General features: G+C 48.7%; 1 protein-coding gene and 1 pseudogene across 1 annotated transcript; one reads left to right on the forward strand and one right to left on the reverse strand.

Moving 5' to 3' along the window:
• Positions 1–2551: 2551 nt before the first annotated feature.
• Positions 2552–7295, reverse strand: LOC112889875 (uncharacterized WD repeat-containing protein C17D11.16-like). The gene is made up of 16 exons (XM_025956657.1): positions 7018–7295; positions 6700–6905; positions 6506–6585; positions 6310–6414; positions 5848–5971; positions 5683–5741; positions 5504–5575; positions 4635–4702; positions 4453–4549; positions 4295–4369; positions 4111–4209; positions 3478–3615; positions 3355–3384; positions 3220–3282; positions 3063–3140; positions 2552–2972 (listed from the first exon to the last, which is right to left on the reverse strand). Exons 1-16 carry the CDS (start codon positions 7158–7160, stop codon positions 2916–2918), a joined length of 1494 nt encoding a protein of 497 aa, XP_025812442.1. The 5' UTR covers positions 7161–7295; the 3' UTR covers positions 2552–2915.
• A 6066-nt stretch (positions 7296–13361) lies between these two features.
• Positions 13362–16510, forward strand: LOC112890617 (annotated as a pseudogene).
• The last annotated feature ends 861 nt before the right edge of the window (positions 16511–17371 follow it).

A 17371-nucleotide genomic window follows, 5' to 3' on the forward strand; every position in this document is an offset into this window, starting at 1 on the left:
CATACTATACACTGCTCGCAAGTTCACAATTACAGTATTGTTTGGAATGTTTTTCTCAGCCGCCAACGTACCAGTACAAAAAAAAATTTGGAGGGGGTATCTGTACATATTTGTATGTAACCTTCTGAAGTTTTCTAGCTTCGTCCAATACGTTCATATGATGAAAAACGCTGCATGTGTTGGATCAAATAAAATAGGATCAATCACACGCAATGATGAGGCCCTATTTGGCAGGCTCTCCTTAAAAACGCCTCCGACTCTTTTGGTGGAGCGGCTTCTTTACTGAAGCTGAAGTCATTTTAAAAAATATTTAGCAAAACAGTTTCACCTAACTATTTAAAATACATAGAATAGATCCAATATCTATAATACATCTCTTGTTTTATTTTCTCTTTTTTCTTAATATTTCCTTTTCTTCTTATTTTTCTTTCCTTCCCTTCTGATCTTCTCTTTCCTCATCGCTTCTTCTCAGGACCTTGCTTTCTGCGTCGTTCCCTCGACTCCTCCCGACCTCCGTGCACGCCGCCGGTTACTTGGCTCCCACTCGCCGCCAGCCGCCCGGCTCCTGCCCGCCTCCGCATGCGCCGGCGGCCACTCGACTGGGCCCTGCCTCCGCGCGCGCCGCCGGCCGCTTGATTGCAGCCCGCCTCCGCGCGCCGCCTGCCGGCCGGCCCCCCGCCGCTGGTCGCCTCCACGTGCGCCACGAGCTCCCGCCGCCCGCGTCCTGCTCCCTCCCGACGAGGACAAGATGGAAATACAGCGAGGAGGAGCCGCGCGGAGCCACATTTCGTGGCTCCGCCTCTTATGTGGAAGCCGGAATGGGCTTCAGGTGCGGCTCCTGCGATGGAGCTGCTCTGTTTGTGTATAGTTGGCCAAATGGGTCGGGCCAAATGGGCGGCTCAAAGTATGGTCCGAAAAAGTATAGTCCAAGCATGCCCTACAGTTGTCATAGTGCCCGAGCCAACATGGCCCGATTGCCTGGACCGCTACCCTGACCTACAGTGCTAGCTCGAGCACGACCCGACTAAGAACCAGGCCCAACAACGACCCATTAGCAGCCCACATATTGTCACATATTCAACTCTCGCCTTGAACCCTAATATTTCTCTTCCTCCCCAGCTACCACCAGCCGCCTCTCTCTTTCTTCTCTCCCTCATGCGCGCCTGATGGCCGGCGGCCTCTCCGCGCCACCCTCCGCTCCGGCGCGGACCGCCGCTCCTCCGTCCTTCTTGCGCCGCCCTACGTTCCAGCCGCCGTCGCTCTGGCCTCGCCGTTCCGCCCTTCCCTCTGGCCGCTACTCCACCGGCCTCCCCGTGCCGCCCCTCCGACCTCCCCGCAGCGGCGCTCCGACCTCTCCGCTCCGCCTTTCGCTGCGGCTGTCGCTCCTCCAGCCTCACCGTGCCGCCACGCGCCTTCGGCCGTTCGCTCTACCCTCCACCGGCTGCCGCCCCTCCGACACTTGCCGGCCTCTCCACTCTAGCCTCCCACGGGCTGGCACGGCCCGCCGTGCTCGCTAGCCTGGCCCCGCATGATTAGCCTGCCCCCGGGCCGTGCCGGGCCGCCCGACGTGGCCCGGCACGGCCCGTTAACGTGCCTAGGCAGGACCGGGCCGTGCCAAGATGGGCCTATCTTGAGCTGAGTTGGGCGGTCCGTTTGGCCATCTATAGTTTGCCTGGTGGAGTTGATTTTGGAGCCGCTCCCTGCCAAAGGGTCGCAATGTTCATGCACGAATAGCAACAAAGATGAAAAAGCGACGCACACGCCGTGCTTATTCAGATCTGTGAAATGATGGCATAGACGTAGAAACACTTATACTCACTTGAATATTTTAAAAAATGATAAGTACTTGCAAAACTAATCCAATTATTACTTTATTTAATTAAGCGAGTAGATAATCAGGAGCAGTCGGAACCACTTGTCCCCGGGCTCGGCTAGCTTTTGCGGCAGCTGAATCGGATCGGTGTCAGTCCCACATGCCTCTGCGCCACACGACATGACACGAAAAAGGCGCACTAGCCACTAGCAGCGCCGAGGCTGATGCGATAAAAGGAAATTTAAAATGAAATTAGAAAGTGAAAAATGGTGGCAAAAGGGAGTGCGCTGATGCATGCCCACGGAGAGGTGATCGGATTAAAGTACTGTGCGTAAGTAGAATACTCCAATTGGACTTCTTTAGAACGTGGAAAGTAGAGCCTCTCCAGTATATTAAAAAAAAGGCGTAGCATTTCCCAAAAAGAAATTAAAAAAAGATGGCTGTGGCAGAGATAGTTGTTTTTCTTTCTTTTTTATGGAGAGGTAGTAGCTTTTTTTTTACTGCAATTTGTTTTGCATCGTATTCACCGAACGTCAATCTGCCTCTGACAATAAGACACATTAGCACAGTTTGCTGACCTTCAACTTCAAGAACCCATCAGAAGTAGAATCTACATGTTGCTGTTGATAATGCTCATACTTTCATTTAATCTTTTCTGTTGTTGCAGTTCAGTTCATATTCGTATACTAGTAAACAAGATTCAGCGAGAGCTTAGTTTTCCACAAGACATAACCCGAGCTGTTCCACGCGAAATTCTGCGAGAACTTTCATTTATCCTTTCACTGTAAGACTACACTGTAAGAGCAGCTAGCTCCTTTTAACTAGAGTGAACAGGGAGTCACAATTCACAATAGGTTATAACTTGAAAGTTCCATTCCAAAACCTTGCCTGGAATCATTTGTTGTACAAGCTCTAAGATACATAGTTGCTTTGACTTCATTCATTCATCAAAATTGGGCTTTCATCTCACATGCACAAAACTTCCACTAGGACTTCAATCTACCCAAACATGTATATGCCAGAGACATGTGCCAGCAAACTTGGGCTGCTATTGTGCTCGTGGATCCACAAACATTGCTTCTCAGTGCCGACGAAAATTCCTTCACTTCTGTCTGCTGAATTTTTTAGCTACCGCTGGCTCCGTTAGTGTGTCCCAGACCTGTCAAACATGCAAAACAATGTTTAATAAAGACAGTTATACATCACAGACAGAGCTTGACAGCTTATAGAGAGGAGCCTGGTCGATTACTTTTAGTTTGCCTTTGGATCCTCCACAGGCTAACCAGAAGGGATTGTCATGTGAAAATGATACTGAAAAAATAGCTCCCTGGAACAAACAAGTGTATAAGCGAGATGTTTGAAGCAATTACTTCCGACAGTAAAGAACAATTTCATTGAAAACATACAAGCTTTGGATTCAGAGACGCAATGCATGATGGCTGGTTGTTTGATAAATCCCAGAGTTTCACCTGTGTTTACGAATAGGTTAGTAACTGGCTGAACAGTATCTATATGTCATCCAACTATTGGAAGGTGCTTACCATTTTATCAGTCGAGCCTGTTGCAAGAAACTGCAAGAAAAGAAGGTACCATCAGCGATCTAGTCACGTGGACGTGTTTCTTTCTTATTTTACTACACAACTATACTGAAAAAGAAAACATACATTAGGGGTAGACGGGCTGAAGGAGATGGATGAAACAGCCTTTTCGTGTGCATGAAGAGTATATGTGGATCGGCCAGAAGAACTTGATGAAACTGTTCGCTTATCAAATGCTTGAACCATCCCATTTTCAAGACTTACCTGGAAAACAAAATCTTTTGACTTAGAGAACCCCAGACTGATTCGAGCATTAACCATACAAAACATTCAAAAAGGACAAGTGCTAATTTCATAATATCAACAAAGCATGTTCACCAGATATAACAAGAAAACTGCAGATCAAATGCCTTCGCAAAACCAACACTAGGTCATTCTTATAGGGTCCAAAAACAGTGAGTAGCCTGTATTGTTAGCATAAAGCACAGGAGATGAATCTAAACAATTTTCACTATATCATGAATCTGAGACCATGGCCTGCCTGCTAACATTACACCTATTTTCAACACTATACTCAACTCTCGACAGAACTACATGTCACTCTGACTCTATACATTTCAACTAAGCTGTTTTCTGATGGAAGATTCACTAAATGAATTACCTAAGGCTTATGCTAGTCCTTCATTTCACATGTTCCGGACTAGACAGATAACAGAGTTCAGATATGCAGAAAACAAACCATGAGTTTCATTTACTCACCACAAATGAATGTTCATTGTGTGGATCCCAAGCTAAACTTTCCACATCTGCTTCAACAGACCATTTATGGCAACTCTGTCCACCATCTTTCATATCATTCTGTAGATAAAAATGTTTGGATAAAATATCAAGAAAGAATAATCCTTAATAATCAATTACCCATGATAACTGGTACATGCATTACCATGGCAACTGTTTTATCAAATGATCCACTCAGAAGAACTTCAGGTGACTGTGGGCACCAAGCAACTGATTGAACCTGCAAACCGAGGAAGGAAACTCAATATACAGCAACACGATGTTAACCCAAAACGACAGAAAATAGGTATCCATAATCAGTGCCTTGTCATCATGATGTTCAAGTGTGACTGCACATTTGCCAACAGCTAAATCCCAAATTTTAACAGTTGTGTCTGCACTTGCACTAGCTAGAACGTTCCTGGAATTCATAACAATAAGTCATGCATCAGAGGGGCTAATAAGTGAAGAGAGGCACCATCACTTGAGCTGAAATGAAAACTCACCTGACTTCTTTGTTCCATGCAAGACCAAGCACAGAACTTCTATGACTTCCCTTCTTATACTTTTTCCCCTGTAAGAGAAAATTCATGCAGTATTGATTTAAGTATAGCTAACAAAGACTGAACATAAAGTATAAATGAGTGCCCACTTGCATATATCCATATGGGCGTCATAATATCATGAAAGAAAAACATTCTAACAATCTTGTCCTGGCCAAGTACATTCATCTAATCAGCATCATGCAGCTAAGAATTCATATGGGAACCACTGGCTTTGCTGTAATCAAATCTGATAACCGGAAGCAACAAAGCAATCACTAACCTTACTGAACCTAAGAAGAATCCAGTGTGGTCTCACTTGCATTTAAGAAGATGACCAATAAGATGAAAAAAAAAACATATTCACATGCATTCACCTAGATAAAGTAAGGCGGATCTCAAACCAGAATATTGACATGCACTCCTTTTAGCATATTTGAGAGCATAATAGCCTGCTGCTAAATGGGTTGTGCAAAGTCAAAATTGTTTGTGAATCTAGCCTAAAATTTATACCGGCAGAAACTAGAAAGAAACACCGCATGGTAAGCTAAACTCAAACGTCACAATATAAATCGAAGAAACATGTAAATAGCATCATTAACAAGAATACCAGTACTCATCAACAGCCTTAAAACAGAAACTGTGTTAGTTTGGAGAATGCTAGAAGTATTTGAGCAAGAGAATGTGTGTTTAGCACAGAAACCAGTAAAATAATCTATGTAAGGAATGACAACTCCACAACTCCAAAACTAGTTCAATATTGCAACTAGTAAAATAACAAACAGATGTATGAAAAATATAAATCTAGTTCAGTACAGGAATTAGAATCAAACCTTTTTGCCCTTTGCCTTTTTCTTTTTTTTTGAAAATCCTCCTAAAACCATGTGGGGTTGCACCTCATCAACCTGTTAAGAAAAAACAAAGATCCACCAAAGAATGTGTAAACTGTTATGCAATGAGAGGTTTCATGGTTATATGAAATGATATCCATATACGTTTCAAGCAACATTACCATATCCAAGTCCCATATTTCGATGGCAGGATCCATGGTTCCAACAGCAATAAAATTCCCTGAAATATGAAAAACACAGAGAAAGCAACAGAATGAGATGATGAGTTTCGTCTAAAGTTAGATCAGCTGCAATCCATGCAACTCAGGTGACAGTCACAGCTTTACCTTTGTCACCACCCTTCAGATTAAAATCCATCCAAGCAGTGCAGAGCGGAAAATCAGGGAGAGGAACATCATGATGCACAAACATATTTTGCTCACCGTCCTCTGTTTCTTCAAGTATGTTGACCTGTTATTAATAATAATTAGTTAACCACTAAGTTTCAAACTTGATAGCATCTAGAAGACTAGAACAGCCAGAGAAATGAGGCTGCCAAGGTGAGAAATAAAAACTAGTATGAATTGACTATATTTACTCGCTACAGCCAGCATTGCTATAATGTAAACCATGATAAATCAGTGGTCACCAAGGAGGGAACATGATAAATCAGTGGGCAACGTATCGTGTTGTATTGCTACAAGTAAGATTATATCTTTAGATTATAACCAACAAAAGAAATCAATTAAAACAGTACCACCATTATCATTTCTAGCAAAATCAGAAATGCTGCAGACTGATAAACTTGCCTGAAGAGAAAAGATATCTTCGTCGCTGTGTGCACAAACAATAAGATAATCGGTCGGCTTGATCATCTTATCTTCAATCTCCTCATCGTCATCATCGTCATCATCCTAATAAGATAGGAGGAGGAGGTGCAACATTTTGCATCCATTATTGTGTCATTAAACAACAAAAGTAAATTAGAGGAGAAAGCACAATTACGTCATTGTTCTTGAGGTAAGGGTCCATATCATTGCTGGGATAGTACAGGTCCCCCATTCCGGAGCTGAAAATCTCAATACCTAACATAATCACCACCTCACAATTCAGAATTCACCTCAGCTCAAATACCGTCCACACCTGGTCCGATTGAAAAAAAACGCAGGAGATGAGTAGATGAGAAGACAAACGCGCACCTTCTTCCTCGTCGTCGTAAGCGTCCATGTTGAGCTCTTGGAGCTCGTCAGCGACGTCGTCCACCTTACTGGTGCCCTTGGCAAGCGCCTTGGCGACAGCCTTGGCCCGGGCGGCCTCATCAAGCTCCTCCTTCTCGGTCTCGGCCTCGGCACCGTCGAGGTCCATGGTGCCAGCATCATCGTCCTCCTCGGCGTCGCTCCCGCCGCTGGGCACATATTACATTCGTGGTACCACAAACAAGTTGGTCAGTACCACTCCACTGGACCTACAGCAGCGCGCGCAATGCGAGGAAGCGAGGAGGAGGAGGGCGGGCTTACCCTCCGCCCAAGGCCATGGTCTTGATGGCCGCGTCGATCTCCTCCTGCGTGGGCGGCTCGGCGACGACGGGGACGTTCTTCGCGGCGCCCCTGGGCACCCAGGAAATCGCGGAGATCATCCCCTTGAGCGAGTCGTCCTCCATCGTGCTGAGGCGCAGCGGAAAAAAAAAATCGCAGCCTCCCTCTTGGTCGACCGACGAGGAGCGCGCCGGGAGGGACGCGGCCGGCGGCGAGGTAGAAGGAGCGAGGAGGCGTGATTGATGGCTGTGCGACGAAGGGGGCTAGGGTTTAGTTGCGTTTCTGCTTCTGTTGGGCTGAGCTGGGCCTGAAGCAATTCTCTCTCTGTGTGTGCGGCCCATGGTGTTTTTTCTGCGGAGGAAACACTTCTCTTGCCCGAAAGTGAGCCATATGAAAAGAGATCGACGGCCCATGGACTTTTGCCGCTGCGCAGATAGTCCCCGTGAGCATTTCAAGTCCCGGCCTCTTCCTCTTTCTCCCCCTCCTTATCCCATCCGGCCATCCCCTTGTTGCTTCGCGATCAACAAAGTGGAGAGAGGCTTGAGAGTAGACGACGGAGACACGGAGGAATCAATCAAATGACTACAGGAGAGGGAATCTTGATGAGTGGCGTCGGCGTCGAGCACGCGGCGGATTGCCGATTGGAGCGGGGCGAGGTCATGTTTGCTCGAGGGGAGGGGGGGTTGGCGTGCGCTGATCGGAGCTGGAGAGTAGAGAAGCAACCACGGCCACCTGCAGCGGGGACACGCGCTTGGCGCTGGACAGGCAGCGGCCATCCGACATCCCTGTCAGCTTATCACCCGGCTGTGGATGAGCTCAGGTGATTAGATGCTGTGCGTGCTTTGCATGCCGGTGCCTTTCTTTGTCAGTGCCAGTACTCTACTGCCGATTATTCAGTCTTCTCTTTACTTTTAGGGCGGCCAGGAAAAAATGAAACAGCGCCGCAGCAGCAGGGCCGCCATGGTCGCTTTCTAGGTCGGGCATCGTCCTTCTCAGTCACGGGCTGTCACTTGCCAATTTGCCATGCTCCTCTCCGCTGTCGCGGATGCCGCGAACACGTTTCCCCGGTAAACTTGGCGCAAATCTTGGGGGCGGGCATGACATGACATAATCGATTAAGGACTGATGCCTGCTGGTGATGAATTGATTCTGAACTGATCAGCCAGCGGAAATGCGGAATCAATGGGCCGTCAGTTCCGGAGACAGCAGCTAGGGTGGGCACAATTTTCGGAACCCAAACCCGATATACCCGATCACTATCTTAGGTAGAAAGTGGAGAAACCCGAATTTAATTCGGAAAATTCGAGTATTCACTACTAGTACCCGAATTACCTGAGCTTTATTGAAAACCTAAAAGATCATGGCCCAATCCACTCACCTCACCCCACAACCCAAAAGAAATTTATTGGGTTGACTTGTTGATTGCTTGTTTGTTTGATTTGTATAATAATAGTGATATTAGTGATATGTTGATCTTACTTTTTTATTTGATCCCCTTTTCTACTTGTTACCTGATGGGAGGGATAAAGACTTAGCAGATGATCGGGTATTTCATAAAAATCTGAACCCGATATTTCGGGTACCCGAAAATTCAGGTTTCCCTTTTTTCAGGTAAAGATCGGGTAGTAGTTTTGAAAACCCGAATTATACAATACCCGAATTACCCAATCCAATTTTCCTGAACTACCCGAATGCCTAACCCTAGCAGCAGCAACAACAACTATAGATAGCCCTGGGCACAATTTCCCGAACCCGAACCCCGAACCCGAAATACTCGAACTCAATCCTGAAATACCCGAAACCCGATAATTCAGGTAATTTTTCAGGTATCAACTCTGAATATCCGAATTTATTTAGGGAAATTCGGGTTTCAACTTCCGTTACCTGAAGACCCGAAATATATTGAAGCCCAGCTGCACTTTTAGCCCACTCCATAGCTACACTTTCAGCCCACTCCGTCATTCACGGCGCTGATCTAACTGGAACCCAAGCACTGATCAGAATACCTCGTATCCACTCACCTATCTTCTCCCTGCGCTCCTCTCACCTCACGCTTTCCACCGCCGCCCGGCTCTCGGTGTCAGTCTCCCTCATGTGCGTGCTCACCCACGAGGCCACAACACGCCTAGATCCTGGGCTCCTTCCGTTGCAGCCTGCCCCCCTCGGCCGGCGGCTTGCAGCTCCTGCTACTTGCTCGATCCGCGTTGCCTCGGTGTCGACCGAGCGAACGGCTGCAAGTCCATGATGTAACATTGGACCAGGTGCCGATCAAAGTTTGGTTGGATCTCTGATTTTTTTGTGTCGACTTGTAAACAATTTTTAATGCTAGTGCTCTGTTATCCTTGAATGCTTCGTATCTTTTAGCCGATGTGAGATCTCCTACCTTTGTGTTTGTAAGCTTGTTAGCTTGTTGTGCGGCTTTATTACTTACTATTGACAATTTTTTGTTTTAGTTTCTTTTTGATTCATGCAAAGATGATACAAAATCTGGAAGCACGTGTATGCGCCGATACAATCTCACAGATTCTTATGTAGTTCGGGAATACCCGAACGTGAAATTTTGGATACCCAAATTGTCGGGTTGGTTTTTTTCTTTTTGGGGTAAATTTTGGGTAGCTATTTTGAAAATCCGAAATTTCTAAAACCCGAATTATCCGATCCGAAATTTTCAGGTTATCCGAATGCCCAGAGCTAGCTATAGCACCTGACCGAGACCGATCAATCATCGTACTACACGAGTCGAGTAGGAGGGTGTGTGCTCGAGACTCCTTACATGGGCCTGCACCCGGCACTAATCAACGTTGTCTCTGGCCGGCCGTTCCATCATCCGGCCGTGCCTTTTGCCTTTCTCTTATGGCGGTGGTCAGGGCATGATCGCCTCCTTTTCTTCGTCAACTCCTGCGTCCTGGCGTTCTCCCGTTCTTCTCCCCGGCGGCCTGGCGCGCCTCCCCTCTCTGTCTGCTCCATCGCATCAAAGGCAGAGACGACGCGCAGGTCAGGCGGCGTGGATACGATCCCGAGGACGATCGCCGCACCAGAGCAGAGCAGCTGGAGGCACGCTGGATGCATGGTGCATCGTCGCCAAAGCAAAGGAGATAGGGAGAAGAAAAAAAAAAGATGAAAGGGAACGAAAAGGAACCCGTGGAAACAGGGAGATGCCATTTGCGTCGATGTGATCGAAACAGCAGCTGCACCGGGGGGAGGGGGTAGATGGATAAAATGAAGAAAGGAAACGTGATCGGTACTGACGGGAGCGACCGGTGGAGGTGGAGTGGGTGCGGTGGAATCCGTCCTCGAGCTCGAGCCTGCCTGCCTGTCTGGTCGCGCCGTCGACTGGCCATCGCGTTTGAGTTTGACCCCGGGGTGGCCCACCCGCATGCTTATCCACTCGCCTCCGTCCATCCCAACGCACCCATCCATCGACAGGGACGTCGCACGGCTGCGAGAGAAAGGAAAAGCAAAGCCAGAAAATATCTCAGGTCTCAGCCCTGGAGCCTGCCTGCCTGCACCCAATCGCTGCACCTGCACCGGAGGAATCTCCCGTCCTTGCAGCTTGCAGGCAGGGGTGGCAAACTGCAGGTACTGCTGACTCCTGCCTGTACCGCCCCCGGAGGACACGGGACACTGACGGCAGATGCCCAAAACATCACTCTGACCCTGACCTCAGAATTCAGACCTGCGACGAGTTCAGCTCGAACCAATCACCCGTCACGCGCCCAACTCACATCATCCCTAATCATGATCAAACCACCGCCTGTCTGGCTTGGTTAGCACACTACTTGTTCGTAAAAACACAAGAGTATGCAGCAGTGGGTGTGCAGGCCTGCAGGGCGCAGGAGCCGGTCAGGTTTCAGAGGGTGTTCGATGCAGCGATTTATTTCTGATTCGGATCGCATCGGACATTTGATGTCAACTAGAGAGGCTAAATATAATTTAATTATAAAATTAATCATACAAATAGAGATTAGTTAACGATATAAATATATTAAATTTAATTAATTCATCATTAGTATATAATTAGTGCAGCATAATATTGTTAAATTATGTACTAATTAGGTTTAATAGATTCGTCTCGTGAATTATTATCTATTTATGCAATGAGTTTTATAATTAATTTATATTTAGTACTTTTAATTAGTGTTAAATATTCTAGAAATTTATTTTTTATTTTTAGTCTCTAAACAGTGGCCCACCTTTCACGACGGCCGCAGCAACGTCAGTGCGCGGAGTCGGTCAGACAGGCAGACAGCCGCGGCGGCAAGTCAAAGATGGCATGAAAACACGCAGGCCCCTGAAAAGCCGGGCAATTCCCAGGCGGAGCGTCCCGTTGGCGTCCTGACTGCCCACACCCCCTGCCACCCAAGTCATGCATGCCAAGGTTGCTACTCCTACTTCCCCCCAGCCATTAGCTTGACTGGTGTATCTCACAGCTTAAAATGCTCCTCCCCATCACCAGTATATCTGCACCATGAAAAGGCCATATCATCGTGAAGCTTTTCTGCCTTCTAGTTACATGATTATATTCAGATCACTATAGTACCACTACTTAAAAAAGAGAGTATGCTATTTGATAGAAAAAATAAGAGTTTCAGTTTTATATTAATCCGAAGATAAATCATGACCATGAAGAAAATTGCGTACAGAAAATGAACGTATGTAAACATGCTCATCAAGTGATTTAAGATAAAATATTGCAGCAGCAAGATCAACCCTAACCAGATCATACTAGGTATGAAAGACACGGTTAGGGACAGAAAACCGTATGTCTCTAGGCTGACCGGAATAACCGGGTAAAGAAGACAACGGCGACGATCAGCACCTCCACGCGCTTGACGACGCCGAGTCGCGCCCCACTGACGAGGAGGAAGACGAGCCGTGGCGACGAGGACGGCGATGTGGAAGCATTCGAGCAGTCGCGCAGAGCGCTTCCCAAAAACCTTATTCGCCCTCTCCCGGTGCAGGATCGCTGAGCATGAGGTTTCGGAGACCTGCTCTCCCGATCGCCGGTGCACGCCGACGAACGGGATGAAGTAGCGTACGCGGCGGCGCAGCAGGCAGGTCGAGGCGTGTTGTGCGTCGTCTGTTGTACTCTGTTTCTAGCCGGCACCCGTGCGTATTTATAGGAAGGAACCGCTGGGGTTTTTGGCGTCCCAAAAACTAAGTCGATTACGAGTCCCAAAAATTCCGCGCGTGAAATCCGTAATAGATTCAAAGTGGCAAAACAAATCTGCAAAAGGAAGCCGCGTTCCCGCAAGGATTGGACCGGATTTTGGCGGACCATTCACGCGCACGTCGCCCGTGCCCGGCCCGGCGAGTGAGCGCGTGCGTGTGTTCTTACTTCTTTCTCTCACCTACACTTGCAAGAGCATGGAGAACATCCAATTATTTAAGTTGGATTTACTCCACCTCCACTAGCAACGTGGGACTAACTTGTTGCCATACACCTTTGCACTAATGGGACTTTGAGATTTTATTGGAATTATTTGGATTTACATAATGGGCCTTTGCACTATTGGGCCCAAATATTCCAACATTATTGTGCTCCATCTGGCGAAAGTGATAGGATACTATCATGGACACAGGCTGTATAACGTCTGATTACTAATTAGCACTGGTGCAGCAGCTACCGGTCCAAGTGGATGCATGTAACAGAAAAAAGAAGCTAAAATAGACGTATTCATCCCTCAACTATCGTCCGAGGGTCAAATTTGTCCATCAACATCAATTTAGTCCTTCAACTTCTATTTTCAGATCAATCTCATCCCTCGTCCTAGTTGGTCGTCCATGTTAACATACCACATCACTCTAGATATGTTTTCCGATAACTCAGCACTAGCAAATATCATATATGTCTCCTCCATGTATTACAAGATCACTCAAACTCCATCTATCTTATTCTCTCTCATCTTGCACTCAGTCTAACATTGAGTAAATTGGAGAGCAAACCATATTTCAGAGAAAATAAAGGATCAGTGGTGACCTCAACAATAGATGAAGGAGGGCAGAGGGGATGCAAACAAGAGATATATAGGATATTTTGGTATTGATAACTTCACCTAAAATACTTTTAGGATGATGTGGCATGCCAACGTGGACGGCCACCTAAGACGAGGGACAAGATTGATCCGAAAATAGAAGTTTGAGGACTAAATTGGTCCATTTTAAAGTTGAGGGACGAATCTAACCCTAGTTGCTCATTATTAATCACAGCAATTATATTCTCAGATGGACATGGCACAGAGCCACAGAGGAGTGTGGTTGAGGAGACCAAGAGGGGTGCGATAGCGGCGGTCCCATCTTGGATGCAGGAGACACACGCTGCAGCTATGGCGTTAACCAACGCTAGGGTGCCTGTCATGGCAGCGGTTGGAGGGAAGACGAAGCCCGGGGGGGTGTTGAAGGTCCGCTGCGCAGCGAAGAGGCTATGGCCGCCGCCGCTCGCTCGCGCTGGTGGCATCCGTGGGACCATCCGGTCCCAGCAGCAAGCTAAGCGGGTCAGAGCGCTCCCAAGTCCCATCTCTCGGGGCCCTCGGTGCGAATGCGTGATGCAGCAGGGATCGAAATGGTCAGCGGATCAGGAGCGATTGATCCTCCGATTAGAGTCTCGTGGTAAACTGTAGCATTCCGCATTGACCCAGCTTTTCAATTTGTGCTTTTTAGGGCTTCCGAGCGAGTGTGACTGCCTCTTAAGAATTTTTTCCCCATTGACCCTTTCAGTGCGCTCTCAGGAGTCCATAGTTTGACTCCTATGGTAAGCAAATGCGGCCTCTTTTCAGATCCAGTCAAATGCAGAGTATATAGCTACGCCCTCGCTCTCATGGCCGGCTCAAAGCAAATCTGCCATCGTGAGCAACCCCCCTCCCTCCTCTCTCACACTCTCACACAATGTTATTGTTGGCTGCAGGTCATCTTCAGTACACACCAGTGGCGGAGGACGCCGAAAATTTTAGGTGTGGTGGGGCTGCGGGCGGCGGCCGGCGGCCGGCGGCGCGCGGGGCTGCGGGCGGCGGGCGGGCGGGGGCGGGGGCGGGGGCGCGGGGCTGCGGCGGCGGGCGAGCGGCGTGCGGGGGGCGGCGGCGGGCGGACTCGGGAGCAGAGCTGCAGAGTGGGGAGCTGGGGATAGGGTTAGATTTCTTTTAGTTGGGCTGGGCCAGACCGAGGTATGGCGAGCGCCACATCTCGCCACACTGGACCCTCCGCCACTGGTACACACGGTTCTATTACCAGTTCCCAAAAGATAGATTTCAATGTGACGCATTAAAATAATTTTACACGATACATTGTTAACAACTCAATTGTACTTTCCTGATTATGCAGTATGTGATCGGGTGCTTGGCGCAGTCCTCACCTTGCAAAAACCTCACAGCACAAGAGGGTTTGTGCACCGGCACTGGCTGCTGCCAGGTTGCACTCAGCAGCAGCCTGTCCTACCACAGTATTTCCTTCAGCGATGCTAATGCATCTGAGGGGAATGCAAGTGGCACGGATGGCGAAAGGCACTGCAGATACACCACGGTAGTGGAGGCCAACAAATTTAGATTCCACACAGCATATTTGAACGCGACGACCTTCTGGGATGAGCACAATGGTGATTGGTGAAGTCCCGATGATTCTAAACTGGGTTGTTGGCAATGAGACTTGCGATGTTGCCAAGAAGGATACGGCGTCCTACGCCTGCCGTAGCAGCAACAGTTACTGCGTCAATTCAACCAGTCGTTCTGGTTATCTCTGCAACTGCCCTGAAGGCTACCAAGGCAATCCTTACCTTCCTGGTGATGGCGGATGTCAAGGTCTGTATTACAAACATTACTGGTCCATACATAATTCAATCTGTGGAGCTAATTGAATTGTTGATTTCTGAGATTGTGCTACCCCTTTTGTGATTTTCACAGACATCAACGAGTGTGCCCTTAGTACACCTCCATGCCCTGGGCGTTGCATCAACACACAAGGCGGTTTCTACTGCCAGAACACAAAGAATTAAAGCTTCTCACACTCTGGCACAGCGATAATATCAGTTGGTAAATCCCTCTTGTGCAGTTGCCTTATCGATTTTCTCTTGCACAGAAACGGTATCATTAACAATCTGAAAACATGCAGGCCTAAGCGTTACAGTTGTCACACTGGTCATTGCCATCACCTGCTCATATTTGATCCATGAAAGGAGGAAATTGGCCAACATCAAGGAGAAATACTTCCGACAACACGGGGGCCTGCTACTGCTGGAGCAGATAAGCTCAGGGCAAGGCACTACATTCACAATCTTCGCAGAAGCAGAGCTCATGGAGGCAACGGACCAGTTTGATGATAAGAATGTCCTTGGCCGTGGTGGCCATGCGACTGCCTACCAAGGCACTCTCAAGAACGGCAGTGCAGTTGCGATCAAACGGTGCATATCTATGACTGATGACAGCGCAAGAAAGAGTTCGGCAAGGAGATGCTCATTCTATCCCAGGTCAACCACAAGAACATCGTCAAGCTCCTTGGCTGCTCCCTCGAAGTAGAGGTGCCAATGCTAGTCTATGAGTTCATCCCCAACGGCACACTGTTTCACTTCATTCATGGCAGCAATGGCAGCCATAACGTCCCCTTCTCCACTCGGTTAAGGATTGCCCATGAATCTGCCCTAGCCTTGGATTACCTACACTCATGTGCATCTCCTCCAATCCTTCACGGTGATGTGAAATCCCCCAACATACTTCTTGATGATAATTACTCCGGAGCATCGATGATGGCACCAACTGATGAGTCCCAATTTGTCACTCTGGTGCAAGGGACCTGTTGGGTACCTGGACCCCGAGTACATGCAGACTTGCCAACTGACAGATAAGAGCGACGTCTACAGCTTCGGTGTCGTTCTCCTGGAGCTGATTACGGGCAAGAGGGCTCTCATCCTCGAAGGGCCTGAGAGCGAGAGGAGCCTTTCCATGAGGTTCTTGTGCGCTTTGAAGGAGGGAAGGCTCATGGACGTGATAGATGACCACATCAAGGGTGAGGAGAACGATGGGCTGCTCGAGGAGGTCGCCGACCTTGCGGGGCAGTGCCTGGAGATGGCTGGTGAGAACCGCCCAGCGATGAGAGACATCGCTGAGAGGCTTGACAGGTTAAGGAAAGTGATGCAGCACCCGTGGATGCAGCGTGACCCCGAGGAGATGGAGAGCTTGCTCGGAGTTAGGGAGCCGTCGGTGGCTGGCGTGGAGATGGTCAGCATTATGTTTGTCACCATGGAGAAGAGCGTTGGTTCACTGGAGTTTGGGCGGTAGATTTGAACCCATCAAAACTCTTGGCATGTGTCGGTGGCGAACACACTGGACGAAGAGTGGTCGGGCTCGGTAAGCGTTTCCAGGTGGGCTTGCGCAGCGTGACCCAAACAATCGTGAGCCTGTGCACCACAAAATTCTCGGGTGGCCCAACCTAACCCAGGCTTGGCCTGGCACGAAGCCCATCCGGTAAACCCGTCGATCATCATCGACCTTCGCTCCGCTGCGCCGTGCAGTTGTGCAACTGACGTGTGGGACCTGCACTCCGCTGGTCCAGGCGTCAGTGGCAGAACTGCACGTGTAGGAACTGCATCGGATCTCGTGTCCCCCTCGCAAGGGCGGCGAATCGATGATGCGGCCGTGGGCCCACGGCGCGCGCTGACTGGGCCCCCCGAGCTCGAGGTGCCTGGGTGGACTGTGGGCCGGCAGGGCCGTCGAAGCCGTGTGGGCTAGTTGAGATAATGCGGCCCGCCGCGCCACCGAAGCTACTGGGCGGCCCAACCAGAGCGCAAGTGCGCAACGCAAGACGTGCCGATCTGGCGGTCGATAGCGTGGATGGAGACAAGCTGGAATGGTTCAGATACCACGGAGCGTCCGAGGGTCGGTGGGCGTCCGGACTCCGGAGGCGACGGCTGGGCGGTCGTCGGTGACCATGGCGGCCGCAGCCCACGACGACGAGCGGCGGCGACGAGGGGAAATGCGAGGTTAGTCCAGGACTCCTGTTCCACTCCCAGATCCCAATCTACCGCAATCTTCCATCGTTTGCTTCTCCTACGAAATCCATTCTCTATACTCAAATCTCTTGTCAGTCCCGAATAAATCTAGGAGATGTAATGTAGCCGATTGGAATGGGACGCATCTGCTTCTAGTTGCAAGTTTTATTTGTTCGATGAGGAGGGAGAAGTATCTTGGAAAAATCGACTACACTATATTTTGTCAAGGTGGAGTATTTCTAGCCGTCCATTCCTGGTCAATGAATCTCCTACATATCAATGATTCTTTCCACATACTTCTTGCCGCATGAATCTCGATGCAACATTATTTTCCGGGTTGGACATGGCACCAATCATGCAGGT

Source organism: Panicum hallii, chromosome 4 (assembly GCF_002211085.1).
Source record: "Panicum hallii strain FIL2 chromosome 4, PHallii_v3.1, whole genome shotgun sequence".
In the NCBI taxonomy this organism is placed as follows: Eukaryota; Viridiplantae; Streptophyta; class Magnoliopsida; order Poales; family Poaceae; genus Panicum; species Panicum hallii.

Excerpts from the sequence above, each read along its gene's own strand:
- LOC112889875 (XM_025956657.1), bottom strand. The coding sequence starts at position 7,160 with ATGGAGGACGACTCGCTCAAGGGGATGATCTCCGCGATTTCCTGGGTG. Across the intron at positions 6,586-6,699 it reads TTACGACGACGAGGAAGAAG|GTATTGAGATTTTCAGCTCC; the intron begins GTGCGCGTTTGT and ends TGATTATGTTAG. Across the intron at positions 2,973-3,062 it reads GATCCAAAGGCAAACTAAAA|GTCTGGGACACACTAACGGA; the intron begins GTAATCGACCAG and ends CATGTTTGACAG.